The sequence below is a fragment of the Somniosus microcephalus genome, chromosome 7 (genome assembly GCF_052327205.1).
Source record: "Somniosus microcephalus isolate GS21.2 chromosome 7, FLI_Smic_1.0, whole genome shotgun sequence".
Lineage (NCBI taxonomy): Eukaryota > Metazoa > Chordata > Chondrichthyes > Squaliformes > Somniosidae > Somniosus > Somniosus microcephalus.
Genome location: NC_140993.1, coordinates 111,832,464 through 111,855,280, shown reverse-complemented (window position 1 = coordinate 111,855,280; position 22,817 = coordinate 111,832,464). Strand labels below are relative to the sequence as shown.

General features: G+C 48.6%; 1 protein-coding gene across 1 annotated transcript in view; it reads left to right on the top strand.

The window, feature by feature from the left end:
• The window catches only part of kcnq3 (potassium voltage-gated channel, KQT-like subfamily, member 3), a 201,011-nt gene that overhangs the window by 170,162 nt on the left and 8,032 nt on the right, over positions 1 to 22,817 (top strand). The window contains exons 12-13 of the mRNA XM_085992847.1: positions 4,478 to 4,576; positions 5,998 to 6,082. Coding sequence (XP_085848973.1) covers positions 4,478 to 4,576; positions 5,998 to 6,082 — 184 coding nt within the window. The remainder of the gene's footprint in view (positions 1 to 4,477; positions 4,577 to 5,997; positions 6,083 to 22,817) is intronic.

Here is a 22,817-nt window from a genome sequence, read left to right as displayed (position 1 = left end):
CGTGGCACGCTGCATATTCTGGGCCATTAAAATTGATTCTGCTAGGTGTCACATTGCATCTTTATATTAATCTAATGCTCACAACTCTGCTGATAATGTCAAAGATACAACTTTAAATGGTTAAATGGCAATGTCAGATTATAATATAAAATTTTGATTTTATGGGTGAGGAGAAGGAGCGTTACAAAGGTTTACCGTATTTTCTACTTGGTATGATACATCACTAATGGTATAAACATAGGGGGAGAAATTCAGTTGGTTGTGCCACCCATTAGCGCCTTAAGAGGGCGATAAGTGGGGCGCGAGCCAGCTAGCACCCGGGCGCGGCGAGACCTGCGCCTCTCGCGAAATTGAGCAGGCATTTAGCGGCGGCGCTAAACCGCAACGCCCACTCAGCTGCGCACGCAGATCCTGACGTCATTTCAGAGTGCAACGCCCTTGGGGCGCCCCGGACCGGAAATTCAGTGGCGCCCCCCTCCTTTCTGCCTGTCGCTCCCAACGACTGGTTGACTGGAACGGTTCCCAGTCGCTGTGGGGCTGGGGGGGGGGCGCTATTTAAAGGGAGCTCTTCCTGGCTTCTTTGTGGTAGCCATTTTTGGACCACTCCTTCTGAGAGAGAGAGAGAGATTTGCAGAGAAACAAAGGGAGAGAGCTTTCTGCATTGAGTCAGTGCTCGCTGAGGTACTTTTGGCTTCTGACCAGAACTTTGTAGCTGCTTTGCTTTTTCACCGGCATAACTTTGAGTGGCCACATACTATGGGGGCTGCAACGGATGGGAACGTCGGGCTTCTCCATTACATTGAGAGGGCACAAAGACGCAGAGAGAGAGTGCCAATCATGGCCAGACGGAGGAGGGCCAACAGGCGTCGGCACATGTGACCTTACCGTCCCAGGGTTTTCCGCCAACAGTTCTCATACCTCAATATGTCTGAGGAGCAGTGTTTTCGGAGGCTGCGATTCAGCAAGGAGGTGGTCACTGAGCTCTGCCACCTGCTTCAGCCAGATTTGCAGCCTCAGCTGAGGAGCTGGACGTCTCTGTTGATGGCAGTGAAGGTAACAGTGGTTCTCAACTTCTATGCCACCGGCTCCTTTCAATCCGCTACTGGGGACTTTGCCAATATCTCCCAGTTCGCGGTGCATTGCTGCATCTGTCAAGTCACGAATGCCCTCTTTAAAAGGAGACGTCAGTACATCTCCTTCTCCATGACCCTGGCCAAGCAGCAAGAGCGCACAGCGGGCTTTGCAAGAATAGCGGGCTTCCCCATGGTCCAGGGTGCCATTGACTGCACGCATGTGGCTTTGCGGGCGCCTCTAGAGAATGCCGAGGATTACCGCAACCGGAAGGGGTTCCATTCGTTGAACGTCCAGTTGGTCTGTGACCACAGACAGCTGATAGTCGCTGTCAATGCCCGCTTTCCAGGCAGCAGCCACAACGCCTTCATCCTGTGCCAGACTTCTGTGGCAGACCTTTTCGAGGCCCCGGCTCACCCAGGAGGCTGGCTTCTCGGGGACAAGGGCTATCCTCTGTGCACCTGGCTGATGACCCCGCTCCGTGCGCCCAGCACCCCTGCTAAAGAACGATACAATGAGAGCCATCAAGCTACCAGGAACATCGTTGAGCACACAATCGGCGTGTTCAAGCAACGGTTCCGCTGTCTGGACCATTCCGGAGGAGCCCTTCAGTACTCACCTGAGCGAGTCTCCCATTTCGTAGTGTGCTGCATGCTGCATAACCTGGCAATCCTCAGGACTCAGCCACTGCCACCAAACATTGGAGCAGCAGCAGAGGAGGAGGAGGAGGAGGAGGAGGAGGAGGAGCAGCAGCACCAAGATGGGAGGGAGGCACAAAGTGCAAGGGCCGTCCGTCAAAGGCTTATAGCAAGTCGCTTCTAGGCCCCCCCCCTGAGGGAATGGCTTCTGCCATTCAAAGAACATGAATGGAACCGTGCCACAACCCCTAAGCCGGTCAAGGCAACAAATAGTTCAAAGAGCAAACATGCACGTTCTGAATAAAGACACTTCTTTATTTAACAAACTATGTGCCCTTCCCGCATGACAAAGTAACAGAGAGAAACCCCCAAAAAAAGTCAGTCACATAACTGGCTCTCACAACCTGGAGACAATGACCAAAACAGAAACAAAAATATGACCACAATCCTCAGCCTTCAATTAAACAATTAACAACATTTTGCCACACCTCCTACTTTTTGTCCTTCGAGGGTGATCTACTTTGCTTGCAAGATTGTCCCCTTCCCACCCTGCAGCTCCTCCGCAATGGGACCCCAGTGGCTGCAGCAAGGCTGGGGGGAGGCTGCTGAATGTCAGAAACCGAGACTGCAGATGCCCTTGAGGGACGGCCTGGACCAGCTCTGGGCCTGGAGGGCCCAGCTGCTGACTGCTCCAACTCTGCATGGGCGGCACCAGTCTGTCCTACAGGTGGTGGCAGCTGCAGTGGAGAAGTAACAGTGCTGGCAGCAGGAATGCTGTCATCGTGAGAGACACTCCCACGGGGCAGCACTGCAGCATGCGGAGCAATCTGCTGAAGCACAGATTGCTGGCCTGCTGCGGCGCAATGAGGGTCCCGGCAAATCCTGCCCGATCCAGCGAGGGTGGCAGCAGTCAGTGCTCGTGTGACCTTAATCTGCGTCTGCATGAGACCAGCCACTGACTGCATTGCAGCACTAAGCAATTGCGTGGCAGCCATCTGTGCTGCGCCGAAGTCCTGGAGACTTCTTGCCTGTGCTGCGCTGAAGTCCTGGACACTCCTTGCCAGTGACTCAATGGATTCGGGCATCCTTCCCACTGCAGCCATGAGCTCAGTGTGCTGTGCTCCGCCTGGGCGCTCATTTCAGCAAGGAGCCGCACCTCTTCTGCGCTCACTGTAGCAGGACTCGAGGCCAGACTCTCCCTCCGGGGAGAAGGCCGCCGAGCTTCCCTACCCCCCTCGCTTTGCTGCAGCCCGCTGGGTCCTGGAGCTTCACCCTCATCAGACCCTTCCCCCCTGCTCCCCTCCAGGGAAGATGAGTCCCCATTATGGCCATGGGCTGCCTCGGCTGAGTGTGGCACTGATGGTCCGACTTCCTCCTCCTCCTCGCCTTCAGAATCACTTACCGTGGCAGCTTGAGGGCCCGCCTCCTCACCTGGCGAATCAGCATCTGAAAGCAGGGAGGTACAAGAGTGGCTTTAGCGTGAGGACAGGATGGCAGCAAGGGAGGCATGAGTGCTGCAATGTACTGATTTGGCTCGAAGGTGGCAAAGGATGCTGGTGTGAGGAACAAGTGGAAGGAGAGAGGTCAAAAAAGTGATGGCCTTACCATTGCTGTCCATAACGGGGTCGGCATCGCCAGTGGCGACGGGGCCAATCATCCGGCCTGCCATAATCTGCTGGACTCGCTGCTCCAGATCGGTCAGGGCTTGAAGGTGAGGCCGGCCTCCCCCGGTCCGTTGCTGCTGCCTCCTGTTATGGGCCAGCTTGCCCTGCAAGAAAAAGGACGGGCTCTGAGTACAGTGTGCAGCCCTGATCTTGGCTGCAATGCCTCCCATGGTGGAATAGCCCTTACAGTGTGTAGCCCTGATCTTGGCTGCAATGCCTCCCATGGTCGAATAGCCCTTACAGTGTGTAAAGTGCTGAAAGTGCGTGTGAGTTTCCTGAAAGGGCCATAAGTGCTGGATGAGGGCTGGGCATCGGGGCTTTCAGGACCCTTTGGCCATAAAGTGAGGTCGACATGCAGGGATGAAGAGGATTCTGAAAAGGGCACTCACCCTGACGACCCAAGTGAGGTCGTTGAACTTCTTCCTGCATTGCACAGGGGTCTTAGGCACCATGCTGCTGGAGGTCACTCTGTGAGCCACCTCCCTTCAAGCTTTTCGATATTCGCTGGGCAGCGGCCTCCTGCCACTGTCCGGGTACAGGAGAGATCGCCTGCGCTCCACCGCGCCAACCAGAACCTCCAAGGCCCCCTCACTGAACCGCTGCGCTCGCTCCCTGGCTTAAGGATGTGGCAACCAGTCTGTCCAGGCCGAGATTCAGTGCTCTGAAGCACAGGGTGTGGCTGGAAGTCCAGTTCGACCCTCCCCTTTAAGAGCTGACCGGTGCCAGCGTGTCTGTGTCCAATCGCTAACTGGCAGCATCTGCGCTGCGCCCGCCCTCGGAGGTAGCGCCTCGCTCCTCCGGCTTAGTGCCTTAAGACAGTCGTGCAGCGCCTGTTTTAGCGCTCCAAGCACCTCCTGGGGCGAAGCAGGCCAATTTACCAGTAGGTGGCGATAATTTGCGCCGGGCGCAAAATTTCACGCACGCCCCAAACGGGGCGATACTGAATTTTTCCCCCATAATGTTTTGGAACTACTTTTAAATGAATGAGTTGCTAGCATTTGCTGATTGAGTTATTTCACTTGGAGTTAATAGTAGTTTAAATGTGCAGAATTACTCTAATTACAAAATGAGTTTTGACGATTTGTCATTCTTCACTTTTTTCAGGATTGATATGATTCTTGCTCCTGCACCTCCATCAACTCCCAAGCAGAAAAAATCAAACCCAAAAGGAGGTTTTGTATACCCTTTACAACAGTCACCTAAGTAAGGCACTTAAGAATATATTCAAATTAATGTCTTTGACTAATATGATAGCACTATATAAATAGTGATTAACAAGTTGTGTAACATAATATTTTTACATTATTCTTCATTAATCCTCTAGATTGCATCGCCTACACAGGGTAGAGACCACAGAAACAAAATCACTATTTTGACTGTTCTGTAGGATCACATTGCTCACTTACACAATTGTACCTTTTAATGTCAGTTTATGATGAAAACAAAGGGGTAGAAATTCATTAGCGCCTCAGGTATGTGCTCAGATAGGAGGGGTGAGGGGGAAGGAGAATGGCGGGAGGTGCAATTGTGGGCCAGGCAGCAGCCCTCAAGAGTGCTGTGGAGCCAGGGAGAGCACTCCTGCTCCACCTGGCTCCACATGAGAGCTTTTTAAAAAAGAAAACCGTGCCTTTTTTATAGTGGATGGACACTTGCTAGGCCGCATCTACTCCTGGAAAAGCTGAGTGGTGCATGCTCGCTGGCCCTCTTTGTAAGTGGGCTGCATTTAAATTTTTTTATACACCAATGGCCTAGTTTCGGGAGGTTGGAAACTCCACTCCAACAGACCATCCAGAAACGCCCATGTTAGGCCAGGCTCAGCATATGTGGGTCTTGGCCTAATTTCTGGCCCTTCCAGTGCATTCCTGCTAAAGTTACGATGGGAATGTGTCAGAAGAGTTGTGGATTTTTATACCCATGATAGGTTCCCAAACTGGGATAAGTATATGGAACACCAGTAATAATTGAAGCTGCCTACTCCCATCAATTAACATTTCAGTAACTACTTCAATATCCCCATTGTTCCCCTGATTATTATTATAAAACAATCTTTCCATTTTTATCATTAGAAGTGGTATAAAATGGTAACAGAACCAAACTGGAGTAATTCTGATAAATTTGAATATTTATTTGTCATGTTTGAAAAAAAGTGCCCCATTATTCTCTTCTGATGCCTTCCTGGGACTACACATATATAGATTCAGCATGATCTACCCTTAAGTGGCAAGAGTATAAACATTCTAACTTTTTTAAATATAGCAAAACTTTTATGTGCAATAACTGTACAAAGAAGTCACAGGAGGGATAAATTGAGCTGTCGGAAATATGGTTAAATATTTTGAATATCACAAAGTCATGGTGTACTATTATTATACTAAGTTTGTTGTATTTATTTTTATTTGTTCATGGGATGTGGGTGTCGCTGGCAAGGCCAGCATTTATTGCCCATCCTTAATTGCCCTTGAGAAGGTGGTGGTGAGCCACCTACTTGAACCACTGCAATCCGTGTGGTGAAGGTACTCCCACAGTGCTGTTAAGGAGGGAGTTCCAGGATTTTATGTATCTTAAATCATTTGAAGCCCCTGTTACCCTGTTAACAGAGCTCTACTTTATGTATTACCCATCAGAATTGATCCTGATGTAGCCAAAGGTTCTGATCCAGAGACTGAAGACCAAAGTATGATGGGAAGATTTGTCAAGGTTGAAAGACAGGTAATGCTTCAAATTGTAGTTCATTACCCAGTGCCAAAACAGCTATGAATAGGTTTGAAAAAGAATGAAGGGTATTGAGGCTTTGTCTTTCAGACTGAAATACTTCTACCAGTCAAGATGTCTTTGAGGACACCACCAGTTTTATGCAAATGAGAGCAGCTAAATAGAATCATAGGCCTAGAAATTCATGGCCACCAAAAGCTGCCGGTGCCACCACGGCCAGGGGTTAACAGCTGCTGAAAATGGTGACGCTGGCAGGACCAAAAAATTGGTGCTGGGGACTAATTAACATTAGCCCAGCGCTTAACTCACCGTGTAACCCCGTCCTGGTGATGTTGGTCCCAGTAGAAGGCTCCAATGTAGCATGGCCGAAGCATCAGTACAGCTGAACAGTCTTCTGAAAGCGAGGCTGTGATTTCAGAAAGCATTGTCGCTTTCTTAAAGGGGCAGTGCCCTCTGAAATATAAAAAGTGAAAATAGGCAGTTTTTAGCCCTTACAGCTCAACTTGCCTTTTGGAAAAAAAAATAACATTAAAAAGAATTCCCAAATGGGAGTCTTCAGCTCTTAAAGCTGAATTCATTTCCGCAACTAAAAAAATGGGAGAAGTGCTTCAGCACTGACATAAATGGCTCAGCAAGCCAGGGAAGGGGTACACAGGACCTCACACGCAGCACTCCAGCTTTGTGCAGGGGGTCAACACTGCAAGAGAGATCCTCCACCCACAGGGGCCAGAGGCCTTCCAGAAAGAAGGATGTGGGACCACATCACTGAGGCCATCACTGCCAGCAGTGTCACCCCACCACCTGGCTCCGGTGCCCAAAGAAGCTTCATGACCTCAGACCAGTGGTGAAGGTCACTGAATGCATCTTCAAAAGCCATCTCCTACCAACTGCACCACTAGCCTCACTCGCTTCTCAATGCTCAACACCGCCCGCCCACCCCCATCACTCACCCCATCACTCAACTATCAACAATCTGTACCAACCATGAGGCGCACCTCCCATTCTTAGCTTCACCTCACCCCCTTGGAGGAAACAGTGCTGGCCATTCTTGGCAGGGGCATGGCTGAACCCTTGGCCAACGGCAGGGCTGAAAGAATACAAGATGCTGGTATCCTCATATGTTATTTTCCTTCTCGCATGCACCTCTTGCTTTCCTGCCCCCCTCACCACAACTCCACCCTTATGCCTTCCTCATTTCACACATCCAAGAAATGTAAATTGCCCAACCAGTGGATGGCCAAGAAGAGGGAGAGGAGAGTGAAGAAGAAGAAGAAACACCGTCACTCAATTTTATACTCCCAACCAGCAGCTCCTCAAGGTCGATCAGCAAGGCCATTTGCAGTGTCCCCCACTGAAAGTCAGCAGCCTTCCACCAGCCACTGGGGTAGCACTGCATGACATCAGTAGGATAGGCAAAGGCACACATAAGACAGTCACTAAGGGAATGCATAAGGGTGATTAGATGATTTCTTGGTGTCATATTGGATGGATAGATGTGTAAAGTTGGATTGGAAAGTTTGCTTTGTGGTGGCTTTTATTTCAGCATTGTGGCCAAGAGGATGCTGTGATGGTCAGTAACAGAGGGAAGGTAAGGTGTGGGACAAATGTTGAAAGGGGAATTGGGGTTGTGATCACTGGTACTGCAGGCGGATGATTCCATCCGAGATACCCAGGCCAGAAAAGGGCTGTCTGGGTTGCATCTTTCCTTCTGCTTCCTCCTCTTCTGCGTCTTCCTCTTCCTTCTGTAAATCTGAAATGAAAGCATAAAATGCTGGAAATACTCAGCAGGTCAGGCAGCATCTCGACCTGAGATGTGAACTCTGTTTCTCTCTCCACGGATGCTGCCTGACCTGAGTATTTCCAGCAGTTTCTGTCTTCTCAAAGGCCTTCCTTTACCATCCGAGGCCATGCAAGCATCCAGCAGCACTCCCTGCACACTTTAACAACTTTTAACATGTATTGCACCAAGCCACTCCTTCAATAGAACTTAGCGCTAAGGTCGAAGTTTGTTGAGGTGACGTTAAGTCAGCGTTGCATGCCGACTGATGTCACCCTCTCTTAATTTACAAATCCAGGATCAGCACTGCTACTGGCAGCGCTAAGGCCCTCACCAAAATGGGAACCGCCGTGTCCCATGCCAGAGAAGGGCGCCAGTGTGGCAGCTGCCATTTTTCAACCGATCGTGCTGATAACTCATGGCGATAAGTGGCCCAATTTCTAGGCCATAGAATTTTACAGCAAGGATGGAGGCCATTCAACATATTGTGCCTAAGAGCTATCTACTCCGTTCCATTTTCCTGCCCTTTTCTATACCCTTTCAAATATGTGTTTATCCACTTCCCATTAGTTTATTATAGTTCTGCTTCCACCACTGTTTCTGATAGGGCATTCTGTATCTTAACAACCTTCTACTGAAAAAAAAATATTCTAACCTCTCCTTTCATCTTTTTGGTGATGATCTTGAATTCATACCCTCCAGTTATTATCACCAACCAGTGGAAATACATTTCCCTATTTACCTTATTAAAACCCCTTATACTTTTGAACACTTCTGTCAGATCTCCTCTTAACCTTCTCTGCTGCAATGAAAAGAGTCCCAGTTTCTCTGGTCGCTCCTCATAACTAAACTAAAGTCTGTCACATCTCTTGTATCATCTTAGTAAATCTCTTCTTTACCTACTTCATCCTCTTGATATCCTTCCTAAATTAGGGCTCAATACTTATTTGTATAGGTTTAGAATTACATCTCTGCTTTTGTGCTCTATGCCCTATTTAAAAATCCATGTGCCCTACGTCTGTATCAAGTAGTCCTCCCATTTTTAAGGTGCGTGCACCAGAACCCTCAAGTCTCTGGTTTATGTTAATGAGGCCCGAGGCCCAATTTTCAGGCCGGCCTTGGGCCTCCTGGTTTGGGCACGAATTACTGTCACATGCCAAAAACCGAATACCAATGAATTTATACCCCACTGATCTATATAGCTGTTCTGAATATATTGTAGAAACACCTCTCCTCCTTTACCACTCTTACATCAGTCAATCTTTGGACTTAATTAAAGTCACCCATTATTACGGCCCAGTTGTTCCTGCATTTTTGTCTAATTTTTTTACAAATCTCTTCCTTTATCTCATTTCCAATGCTTGCTGTTCTATAATGTACTCCCTTTGAGCCAAATAGATTCAGCTTTTGCACCAACCCCTACATCATCCCGAAGTTCTACTACTAGGATCTTTGATTAACATTGCCACTCCTTGCCCCTTTATTTCTGCTCTGTCTCCCCTGAATATTTTGCAATTAGGAAATTCAGCTCCTAGTCATGCCCTAATCTAAGCTATGTCTCAATTAGTGTCTCTAGTTCCCCAATTTAATTTGGAGTATTTTGTGGATTTACATACATACACCTCAAACCTGCCTGTCCGTTTAGCAATCTGACTTGTTTTAATCCCTCTTCTGATCTGTTCTTTATAACTTTCCTGTTTTTATGTTTCTTACATTCATCCCTTTTGCTTTCTTTTCTGCTTCCTCATCTTGTTTTTTACTCCTCCCTACCATATTAGTTTAAACCCTCCTCCACAGCACTAGTTACTCTACCAGTGAGCATATTGGCCTAAGCCTTGTTTAGATGAAGGCCATCTATCCTGTGTAGGCCACTCCTGCCCTAGAACTGACTGTAATGACCCCAAGTGTGTTTATGTTACACTGTAATTATGTATGTATTGATTTTGTGGTTGAATTTTATAAAATAAAGCTATTTCTGCATTGAAGCTGACATTAATTATTTGTCTTCACTGATTAAATTCTGCATATTGTATTTTCTGTAAATAAAGTTTTGAACACCAGGATACCCTTTTGACCTTTGAGAGTTAAGCTCAGGATGTTGCTTTTTATCACTGTTTTGGAATAACCAACAAATAACATTTGTGTTTCTTCCTTATTGCTTTCTTCTTCATAAATATGATTCCATAAATAAACTATATTGGGGTGGGGGAAAGGTAAGAAGTGGGACCAGAACAAGATTCCAAATGTAGCAACTATTACCTTTACCTCCTCTTTTCTCATAGTACCTGTACCTCACTTTGGCCATAGCCACTTCCGCACGGCCAGCTTGCATGTGCCTCGGAGTGCCTCAGAGCTGCAAATAGTCCTAGATGACAGCGCCACTGCTTAACTAAATACAAACAGAAACTCTTTTTCTGCTGATAATAATCCTTCAGTTTAATCACAATAAATAGGTAGAATGGTTCTAAACATTTACATAATAGTAAGCATTTCTGTAATGCAGTGTTTATATTTTTTTTAGCGTAGCATAGAGATTCACAGAATGTTGTTGTATACTTTGGAAGGATACCAATAATAACGATTAAGCACACTCCTAAATTACTGTCGGTTATACTTCTGGTTTAATGATGAGGATCTTTACTAAATAGCTTGTGCATAATTTTATTATGCCATCGGGATGAAACAAACAGAGCCTGAGCCATCCAACTGGGCCTACACTGAGATATGTTGAGAGAATAGATGCAGTTTTATTGGCTGATCATAGAGTACACAAATAGTCAGCAGCATTGATTTGTGGTCTGAGTGGTCTTAAACGGAGTATTTCTAAACAGAGTGTTAAAGTCAGCAGTTTGGAGTGTGTGTGAATTTGGAGCAGAGGGGGAAGGAGGTGCTGCCTTTTGCCTCCAATACTTGTAGTACTTTGTGTTACAGGTAAATATTTAATTTAATTTACCTATAACTTAAATTAGATCAAGTTATTAGTTAAAAAAATTAAAATATAAGCGAAGTTAATTAAATACATAGGGGCGAAAATTCGATACCTTAGCACCTCCCGTTAGCACCAGCAGATGGCGATAACGGGCACTAGAGCACTATCGCCGGGGCGAGGCAAATCCAACGCCTCAACGGCAGGTGGATCGTGACGTCAGGGAGCGTACAATGCTCACTGACTGCCCGATCTGCAAAATTGATTGTCGCCACCTACCTTAGCGCTTGGATGAAACAGCGACAGGTAGAGCTGGCGTGAAGCAACAAGAAGCTACCTCCAGAGATGTTATTTAAAGGGATCATCAGTAATGAGTCGCAGCTGCAGGTTAGTGGAGTTTCAGTGCTTTCTTGTCAGTTTCACATAGTGCAACAGTCTCATTCTGTAATTTCAACATTATTTAGTATCAGGAGTGTTGTGGCAAATAAAAAGCAGCTAAATTAATTCTTTAAAAAATCAAACTGCTCCACTTTGTTACATTAATGGGCGCATGCCCTCCAGAATCTACTGCGGAGGCAGAGAGAAAGACTGGAACATGTGGCCAGAGGTAGGAGGAGGGCCATCAGGGCTCTCAACAGGAGGCCTTACCCTCCGAGGGTATTCTGAGAGCACTTCTCCTACCTCCAATTAAGCGAGGAGCAATATATTAGAAGGCTCCACTTCACCAAGGAGATGGTCACAGAACTCTGCCACCTCCTGCAACCAGACCTCCAGCCTCAGATCAGGGTGACCATGGCTCTCTCAGTAGCAGTCAAGTTCACCATCACCCTCAATTTCTTTGCCAGCAAAACCTTCCAGTCTGCAACAGGAGACATAGCTAACATCGTGCAGTTTGCCGTCCATCACTGCATCCGGGAGGTCACAGAGGCTCTCTGCAGTAGGAGAAGGGACTACATTTCCTTCCCCATCACCAGAGAGAAACAGGGCAAGCATGCATGTGGCTTTGCCAGGAAAGCTGGATTCCCGATGGTGCAGGGCACTATTGACTGCACCCACGTGGCTTTGCAGGCACTGCATAACAATCCTGAGATCTTCTGTAACCGCAAAGTCTACCATTCACTTAATGTGCAGTTGATGTGACCACAGACAGCTAATCCTCAATGCAGCAGCCACAGTGCCTTCATCCTGCACCAAACCAATATGCCAGCACTCTTCCAGCCACTACGTCAAGCTCATGGCTGGCTGGTCAGCGACAAGGACTATCCGCTCTCCACCTGGCTCATGACTTCCCTCCGCAACCCCAACACTCCTGCACAGCACTCATTATGAGAGCTATGCTGCCACCAGGAACATCATCAAGCAGACCATTGGCCTGCTGAAGCAATGCTCCCGCTGCCTTGACCGCTAAGGAGGAGCCCTCCAGTACTTGGCTGAGTGTTGTCCCATTTCGTGGTGGTCTACTGCATGCTCCACAACTTGGCCATCATGAGGGCCCAGCCCTGGCCACCAGGGATTGCGGGACCACCTCAGGAGGAGGAGGAGGAACAGGAGCGATGGAGGAGGCAGCCACTCAATCGGCTTTCCAGAAGGGCGGTCCGTGACTGCCTCATCAGACTGTGGTTCCAGTGAATTAAACCCCAGATCCCCGTTGCTCACCACATCCCCATCATTCCATCCCTGTCGCAGGCCATTTCACAGCGCAAAGCTGAAATGAGAGACACCACAAAAGAATCCAAACTGAATTAATAAATTTATCAAAAATCAGTGAACACCTATTTACAACAAAAATATTAACTATTCACCCTTGTGCAATCCCTTAGTACCTCTCATACACAAGTGCTTCGATGAAGTGTTGCGCCAGTGGCTGCAGCAGGGTTGGTGGAAGGCTGCTGAGTGTCTGTGCAGGAGACTTTAGTTGGCAGGATGTCCTCGGCCAGCCCTAGGGCTGGAAGGTTAGGCTCCAGTCTGCACCACCTCAGCATGGGCGGCAGCAGTCTGGGCTGGCTAGATGACAGGCAGCGTCAAGCGCAATGGCGGAGTGGGAGCAGGAATGCTGTCATCCTGAGAGAGGACAGCAGGTTCCTGCTCCACTGACCCACTGCCACTCCACTGGGGCTGCACCTCAGCATCCCTAGCAATCGATTGGAGCAAAAATTGCTGGCCTGCTGTGAAACCGTGAAAGCCCAGGTCGATGGTGGTAGACCCAGCTATGATGGCAGCTGTCAGAGCTTGCATGGCATCAAGCTGAGACTGCATGAGAGAAGTCTGAAAATTGATGACTCCAAGCAAAGACTGCATTACAGCTCTAAGACGTTGCGTGGCTTCCGCCTGTGCTGCAATGGAAGCTGCGACATCGCCCATCACACACAGCATCGGGTCTGGGTCACTATGGTCTCTCTGGGAGTCCACCATCCTTTGCAGACTGGAAATGATGGGCTCCATGGTGTGCACAGAGCTCTGTACAATGTTGGCAGCGGACTCCTCCACGCTCCTTACCATTGCCGAGAGGCACTCGGGCATCCTTGCCATTGCACCTATCATCTCCGTATGCATGCCCATCACTCTTCTAAAGGCCTCCCCATCGAGGACCTCATCTGAGTCCTGTGCAGCAGAACTCGCCCTCTGGGGTGCTGGCCCCCGAGCTACCCTTTCCCCCGGCCTTGCTGCAGCCCACTGGTCCCGGTTGCCTCACCCTGTGCAGATCCCACCTCTAAAGAACGCGTAGTGCCAGTTTCTGAGCTGGTGCCTACGGGTGAGACATGCAGTGCATTCTTCCTCCTCCTCTTCTCCCGCCTCGCTCTCTACGGTGCCCTCAGGGACAGGCTGCTCAGGTGCTTGCTCATTATCTGAAAGCATAAAGGTACAAGATTCGGGTTAAGGTAAGGGGAGGGGGGGAGGCAGGAAGGGATACAACATGATTAGCTGGAAAGTGCAAAACGCTTGTGGAGTGAGGGGAAGTGGGATGTGAGAAGAAGGAGTAGTGATGAATATACCATTGTAGCCACGGCACCCATCACCCGGTGCCCAATAATCTGCAGCATTCTATTTTCCAGCGCAGACAGTGGTTGGGTGTCAGCTTGTCCCCCACCTATGCACTCCTGCTCCCTCCTGTTGTGAGCCATCTTGGCCTGCAAGAGAAAGGAAAGTGTGTGAGTGTGGAGCAATGTGTTTGGGTGATATGCCTGTCATAGTTGAATAACTCTCATATGCAAGGTGTGAGATGTGGGTGTGAGTGTTGGGAGGTAGAGATTGTTGGTGGGTGAGTGCTGGGGGTGTGTTGCTTTGGGCAGTGTCTGAAGACTGTGGTTCAGTTGATGGTATGTAGCATTTGTTGAAGCATTCACTCACCCTGACCACCCGAGTGAGGTTATTAAATTTCTTCCTGCACTGTGTGTGGGCCCTGGGGACCACAGTGCTGCCCGAGACATGCTGTGCTACCTCCCTCCACATGGTGCGGAAGATTTGCGGCGAGGGCCTCCTGCCAGTTGACGGGTAGAGCACCGCCCTCCGTCTCTCCACAGTGAACACCAACGCCTCCAATGCTTGATCGCTGAATCTGCGGGCTCTCTCCCTGAGGTGTGGACCTGCCATGAGTGCAGCTGCTTCAGTCCTGCAGCTCCTTCTCCTTGACCTGATGCTGCTTGTTGAGGCAGCTGCATAGCCAGCAATGCTGAAAGTGAGATTCTGCAGCATCAATGAATCTCCCCTTTGAGAACTGAAAAAAGCCCATGGCAATCATGACTTGCAATTAGACTGCACCTGATATTGATCCACGCCAATGAGCTTGGGCTTAAAGACTTGAATTAGTGCTCCAATCATTTCTTTGAGCAGTGAGCACGAATTTTGTGTGTCGTCTAAAGCATTAGCACCTGGCGCTAATTCTCCAACTTTTCTACATTTCTGGGCTATAATGAATTTCTAGCTCATAAACTCTAATTAAATAAATAAATAAAACAAGGTTATATAGGGATGGCAATGCAGGTGGAGTGCCACAACTGCAGCATGTGGAGAGCATCGTAATCCTGGACGACCATGTCTGTAGTAAGTGTCTGCATCTTGAGGAACTTCAGCTCAGAGTTGTTGAGCTGCAATCTGAGGTGCAGACATTGCGGGGCATCAGGGAGGGGGAGAGTTACCTGGACACTTGGATCCAGGAGGCAGTCACACACCTTAGATTAAGCAGTGGTACAGGTCAGGTTAGTGGTCAGCGATAGGAGGATGTATCTGCAACTCAGGCAGGTAAGCGGACCACAGGTGCTGTGCTGGAGGAGCCTCAGCCTTTCCCCTTATCCAACAGGTATGAGGTTCTTGCTGCCTGTGTGGATGAGGGGAAATTCTACCGGGTTGATGAGCAAACTGACCATGGCCATTCAAGTGGGGGGCGTGAAAGGGAATGTTGTAGTGGTAGGGGATAGTACAGCCAGGGGGACAGATACTGTTCTCTGCAGCCATGACCAGGAGTTCCGAAGATTGTGTTGCATGTCTGGTGCCAGGGTTAAGGATATCTCCTCGCGGCTGGAGAACAATTTGGAGTGGGAGGGGGAGGATCCAGTTGTCATGGTCCACGTAGGAACCAACAACATAGGTAGAACTAGGAATGAGGTTCTGCTGAGAGAGTTTGAGGAGCTAGGGTCCAAATTGAAGCGCAGAACCTCAAAGGTGATGATCTCTGGATTGTTACTTGAGCCACGTGCATCTTGGCATAGGGACAAGCAGATCAGAGAGTTAAATGCGTGGCTCAAAGAGTGGTGTGGGAGGAAGGAGTTTTGATTCATGGGGCACCGGCACCAGTACTGGGGAAAGAGGGAGCTGTTCTGTTGAGAGTGGGCTCCACTTAAACCGAGCTGGGACCTGCGTCCTGACGAATCCAATAACTCGGGCTGTAGATAGGACTATAAATAAAAAGTCGGGGGAGGGGTCAGGTGAGGGGAAATTTAGAAATCTAAAGAAAATAGTCAAGGCAATGAAGCAGTGTAGTGATTTGGGTAAAGATAAACAGAGTATGACAGGAAGGGACAGAGGCCTAGAAATTCAGTAAGGCGCTGCCAGCTTTGCGGCCAGTTACCGCCTAAAGAGGGCTTCTGCACCAATACAGGAGTTTGCGCTGATATTCAGCGCAGCGGTAATGGCGGCGGTAGCCGTTAGCGCTGCGCCGGCACCGATGACGTCATCGGTGTGCGCAGTGCCCCGGTTCCACCCCGATACCGGCCCGATCCCCATATTTAGTTGCGGCCGCCTCTTCCGCAGCGGCCACAAACAGCGACCAGAAAACGGGGCCGTACTGCAGCCTTAGTGGGGCGCTTTAAGGTGGAGGTGCGGCCGGACGCTTTTTCGGCAGCCACCTGCCCGCACCTCCTTCCCCGGCCTCCTCCACCCCCCCCCCCGCCCACCGCGGCATTGCCGGCTGCTTTCCGCGAACCCGGCACTTCTCCGTGGTGCCGGGCTCATTTGCCGGAACTATCCAGCGGCGATCTCCCCGTTGCAGGCACCTCCCCCTTAAGAGAAGGAGGAGGCCTGCAGTACCGCAGCCTGCCGCTCCGCAGCGGGTGGCGCAGCGGCGCCTAGAGCGCTGAAATTCAGTTTCAGCGCCCCAAGCGGGGGCGGGCACACCCTGGAATAGCGCCCGGTTCCGACTTGGGGCGCAAAAAGTGAATATCTGACGGTCGCAACTGGCTCTGCGCTCAGCGCTAACTTTTGGGCGCACGCCAGCTGGCGGGCCCAAAGTGAATTTCTAGGCCAGAGAGTTTAATGGTAATAGTGCATCAGCAAATAAGGTCAAAGCAGGGAATAATGGTCTGAATGCACAAAGCATTCGTAACAAGACAGATGAATTAGTGGCAAAAATAGAGATAAATGACTTTGATCTAATAGCCATTACAGAGACGTGATTGATTGCAAGGTGACCAAGGTTGGGAACTAAATAATCCAGGGTACTTGATGTTTTGAAAAGACAGGCAGAATGGAAAAGGAAGGGGTAGCCCTGATAATAAAGGATGACATAAGGACAGTAGTAAGAAAGGACCTTAGCTCGGAAGATCAGGAAGTAGAATCAGTATGCATGGAGATAAGAAATAACAAGGGGCAGAAAACACTGAGTGGGAGTAGTTTATAGGCCCCCTAACAGTAGCTATACCGTTAGACAGAGTATTAATCAAGAAATAGTAGGAGTGTGTAACAAAGGTAATGCAATAACCATGGGGGACTTTAATCTTCATATAGACTGGGCAAATATAATTGGCAAAGATGGTCTGGAGGACTAGTTCATTGTTCATGGTATCTATTCGAGACAGTTTCCTAGAACAATACCTTGTGGAGCCAACCAGGGAACAGGTGATTTTAGAACCTGTATTGTGTAATGAGACAGTGTTAATTAGTAATCTCATAGTAAAGGATCCTCTGGGGAAGAGTGATCATAATATGATAGAATTTCACATTGGGTTTGGGAGTGAAATACTTAATTCCAAAACTAGAGTCTTAAACTTAAATAAAGCCACTTACATAGGTATGAGGGCTGAGCTGGCTAAGGTAGAAACATAGAAACATAGAGATAGGAACAGGAGTAGGCCATTCGGCCCTTCGAGCCTGCTCCGCCATTCAATGAGATCATGGCTGATCTTCGTCTGAGATCATAGCTGATCTTACCAGTTCAGTACCCCGTCCCCGCCTTTTCTCCGTAACCCTTAATCCCCTTGGCCTTCAGAAATATATCCAATTCTCTCTTGAAAATATTTATTGAATTAGCCTTCACAGCCCTCTGTGGCAGGGAATTCCACAGGCTCACCACTCTTTGAGTGAAGAAATTCTTCCTCATCTCTGTTTTAAATGATTTGCCCGCTATTTTTAGACTGTGGCCCCTGGTTCTGTGCTCCCCTGCCATTGGAAACATTCTCTCTGAATTCAGCCTGTCCAGGCCTGCCATAATTTTATATGTTTCGATGAGATCCCCTCTCAATCTTCTAAACTCCAGTGAGTACAAGCCCAAACTATTCAATCTCTCCTCGTAGGTCATTCCCGCCATTCCAGGTATCAGCCTGGTGAATCGCCGCTGCACTCTTTCCATGGCAAGAACATCCTTCCGCAGATGGGGCGACCAAAACTGTACACAATACTCCAGATGCGGTCTCACCAGCACCTTGTACAGCTGTAGTAAGGTATCCCTATTCCTATACTCGAACCCCCTTGATATGAAGGCCAACATACCATTTGCCTTCTTAATCGCCTGTTGCACCTGCATGCTCTCCTTCAGTGACTGGTGCACAAGAACACCCAGGTCCCTCTGCACTTCCCCATCTCCCAATCTATTGCCATTTAGATAATAATCCACCCTCCTGTTTTTACCCCCAAAGTGGATAACCTCGCATTTATCCACATTATAGTGCATCTGCCACGTATCCGCCCATTCCCCCAACCTGTCCAAATCACACTGTAGCCTCCTGACATCCTCATCAGAGCCCACCCCTCCTCCTAGTTTAGTGTCGTCAGCGAATTTGGAAATATTGCATCCAATTCCCTGATCCAGATCATTTATATATATTGTGAACAGCTGGGGTCCCAGGACAGATCCTTGTGGCACCCCGCTGGTCACTGCCTGCCACTCCGAAAACGAGCCGTTTATTCCAACTCTCTGTTTTCTATCCGCCAGCCAGTTCTCTATCCACGTTAATACTTTGCCCCCAATCCCATGAGCCTTAATTTTGCATGATAATCTTTTGTGTGGAACCTTATCGAAGGCTTTCTGGAAGTCAAGGTACACCACATCCACTGGCTCTCCCCCATCTATTTTACCAGTTACTTCCTCAAAAAATTCCAGCAGATTAGTCAAACACGATTTACCCTTTGTAAATCCATGTTGACTCTGTCCGATCCTTTCCCCATTTGTCAAGTGCTCCGCTATTTTATCCTTAATAATGGACTCTAGCATTTTGCCCACAACCGATGTAAGGCTTACTGGTCTATAATTCCCTGCTTTCTCTCTACCCCCCTTTTTAAATATTGGGGTAACATTAGCTACCCTCCAATCCACGGGTACTGTTCCCGAGTCAATGGAGTTCCGGAAGATGATCCTTAGAGCATCTGCTATCTCCAGGGCCACCTCCTTAAGTACCCTAGGATGTAGTTTATCAGGCCCCGGGGATTTGTCGGCCTTCAGTCCCCTCAACTTACCCAACACCATATCCCTAGAGATACTAATTTCTGTCAGCTCCTCCCTCTCATTAGTCCCTATGTTTGTCGATATTCCTGGGAGGTTATTTGTGTCCTCCTTTGTGAATACAGAACCAAAGTATGAGTTTAATTGGTCTGCCATTTCCTTATTCTCCATTATATATTCTCCCGAATCGGACTGCAAGGGACCGACTTGGGATTTTACCAGTCTTTTCCTCCTGATATACCGATAAAAGCTTTTGCAGTCTGTCTTTATGTTTGCTGCAAGTTTACTTTCGTATTCTATTTTCCCCTTCCTGATTAATCCCTTTGTCCTCTTTTGCTGTATCCTGTACTGCCCCCAATCTTCCGGTCTGGTGCTTTTTTTTGCCAGTTGATATGCCCTTTTTTTTGATTTTATGCTGTCCCTAATTTCCCTCGTTATCCACGGTTGAGTCACCTTTTTAGGTTTATTTTTATGCCAAACCGGTATAAACATGTTCTGGAATTCTTCCATTCTATCTTTGAATGCCTGCCATTGTCTATCCACTGTCAATCCCCCCAGAAACACCACCCAATCAATCTTACCCAATTCCCGTCTCATACCCTCGTAATTCCCTTTATTTAAGTTCTGGACCTTAGTCTCTGATTCAATTTCCTCACTCTCCATCTCGACTGAGAGCTCGATCATATTATGATCGCTCTGACCCAAGGGGCCTCGTACAAGAAGATTGCTGATAAGTCCCTTCTCATTGCACAATACCCAGTCTAAAATGGCCTGATCTCGAGTCGGCTCCTCGACATATTGGTCCAGATAACCGTCCCGAAAACATTCCAGGAATTCCTCCTCCTCAGAATTTTTACTAATTTGGGTAGTCCAATCAATATGTAAATTAAAGTCACCCATGATGACAGCTGTGCTCTTATCGCACGCTTCTCTAATTTCCCTTTTTATGCCTTCCCTCACCTCCATATTACTATTTGGAGGCCTATATATCACACCCACTAACGTTTTCCTCCCCTTGCTATTTCTCATTTCTACCCATACAGATTCCGTTTCATCCGAGTTAATATCCTTCCTTTCCATTGCATTAATCCCCTCCTTTACCAGCAATGCTACCCCACCTCCCCTACCTTTTTGCCGATCCTTCCTAAATATTGTATATCCCTGGATGTTAAGTTCCCAGCCTTGCCCACCCTGCAGCCACGTTTCTGTAATCCCAATCAAATCATACTTGTTTACCTCTATTTCCACAACTAATTCATCCACCTTGTTCCTAATGCTTCTAGCATTAAGATACAAAGCCTTCAGGCTTGCTTTTTTCACACTCTCATTATGAATTAGTTTGGCCCTTTGTGTTTCTCTCCTTTGCTTATTGCTTCTCACCTTTCTACCATCTATTTCTAACTTCATATGACTTCCCTCTTTTCCACTACCTAGGTTCCCATCCCCCTGCCAAATTAGTTTAAATCCTCCCGAACCGCCCTAGAAAATATTACCCCGAGGACATCGGCTCCCTCACAGTTCAGGTGTAGACCGTCCCCTTGGTACAGGTCACTCCTCCCCAAGAACTGGTTCCAATGCCTCAAGAATTTAAATCCCTCTCCCTTGCACCACTGCTCAAGCCACGTATTTAGCTTATCTATCTTACTCTCTCTAAACTTATTAGCTCGTGGCACTGGTAGCAATCCAGAGATTACTACCTTTGAGGTCCTACTTTTCAATTTAGCTCCTAACTCCCTAAATTCAGCTTGTAGGACCTCCTCCCTCTTTTTACCTACATCGTTGGTACCTACATGTACCACGACAACTGGCTGATCCCCCTCCCCCTTCAGAATGCTCTGCACCCGCTCCGAGACATCCTTGACCCTTGCACCAGGGAGGCAACATACCATCTTGGAGTCTCGGTCTCGGCCACAGAAACTCCTATCTATCCCCCTTACAATTGAATCCCCTATCACTATAGCCCTATCCCTCTTTTTCCCACCCTTCTGTGCAGCAGAGCCAGTCATGGTGCCCTGAACCTGGCTGCTGGTGCCTTCCCCTGATAAGTCATCTCCCCCAACAGTACCCAAAACGGTAAACCTGTTTTGGAGGGAGATGACCGCAGGTGACTCCTGCACTACCTTCCTGCCTTTACCCTGCCTTTTGGTCACCCATTTACTGTCTGAGCTAGCCTTTACCTGCGGTGTGACCAACTCACTGAATGTGCTATCCACAACATCCTCAGCATCGCGTATGCTCCAGAGTGAGTCCATTCGCAGCTCCAGCGCCGCCATGCGGTCTGCTAGGAGCTGCAGCTGGACACACTTCCTGCACACATAGTTGTCAGGGACAGTGTCCCTGATTTCCCACATGGCACAGGAGAAGCATGACACGGGTCCGAGCTGCCCTTCCATGACTTAACCCTTACAATACCCTTTTATTTACTACGATTTAGCTTAATTATTGAATTCTACTTAGAATAAGTTTGTGAAAGTACTCACCAACCAGTCACCTACCTGTTTTCTGGTGTTGTATTTTCACTGCCGCCTCCTGTCCTGGAACCTTTTCCACCTAGGTTAGGCTCCTGAAATAAAATAAATTGAACCTACCTTTTCAACTTCCCCTAACCCCTAAAAGGTTAGAGGAGGTGGAAGGGTGGGAGACACTACACTGTAGTGTTTCAGGTTTAGCAACAGCTCCACCTATATAAGAGTTACTGGCCTCCTGCTCTCCCGACTGCACCAGCTGTGAAAGAAAAAGCCCGCGAAAGGTGAGCTTTTAAACTCACCAGTTACTGGCCTCCTGCTCTCCCGACTGCCCCAGCAGTTACTGGCCTCCTGCTCTCCCGACTGCCCCAGCTGTGGTCTCGGGCCTCGCCTCTCTCCGGTTTTTATACCGGGCTCCGACTCACTGCTCCCGACTGGTCTCGGGCCTCGCTGGTCGCCGGGTTTTCTCCCGAGCTCCTCCTCGCTGCTCCCGCTGGTCCCGACTCCGCCTCCACCCGCTGCCGATGCCGCACTGGGGCCTACCTGAGCCTCTGGGGCCTCTTGTAGTCGCTCTGCCGCTCAGCTCCGCCTCCACCCGCTGCCGATGCCGCACTGGGGCCTACCTGAGCCTCTGGGGCCTCTTGTAGTCGCTCTGCTGCTCAGCTCCGCCTCCACCCGCTGCCGATGCCGCACTGGGGCCTACCTGAGCCTCTGGGGCCTCTTGTAGTCGCTCTGCCGCTCAGCTCCGCCTCCACCCGCTGCCGATGCCGCACTGGGGCCTACCTGAGCCTCTGGGGCCTCTTGTAGTCGCTCTGCCGCTCAGCTCCGCCTCCACCCGCTGCCGATGCCGCACTGGGGCCTACCTGAGCCTCTGGGGCCTCTTGTAGTCGCTCTGCCGCTCAGCTCCGCCTCCACCCGCTGCCGATGCCGCACTGGGGCAGAAGGTAGATTGGGAAATTAGATTAAAAAGTATGATGGTAGATAAGCAGTAGCAAACGTCAAAAGAAATATTCCAAAATTCTCAACGAATATACATTCCATTGAGAAATAAGAACTCCATAGGAAAAGTGATCCATCCATGGCTAACTAAAGCAGTTAAGTGTATTAGGGATGGGTTTCTTGAGCAGTATGTAACTGAACCGACCAGGGGGCAAGCAACCTTAGATCTGGTCCTGTGTAACGAGACAGAATTAATTAAAAATGTCCTAGTAAAGGATCCCCTTGGAATGAGTGACCATAACATGGTTGAATTCCATATTCAATTAGAGGGTGAGAAGGTTGGATCTCAAACAAGCGTGCTAAGCTTGAATAAAGGAGACTATGAAGGTATGAGAGCGGAATTGAGTAGAGTGGATTGGGAAAATAGATTAAAGGGTAAGACGATACATGATCAGTGGTGTACATTTAAGGAGTTA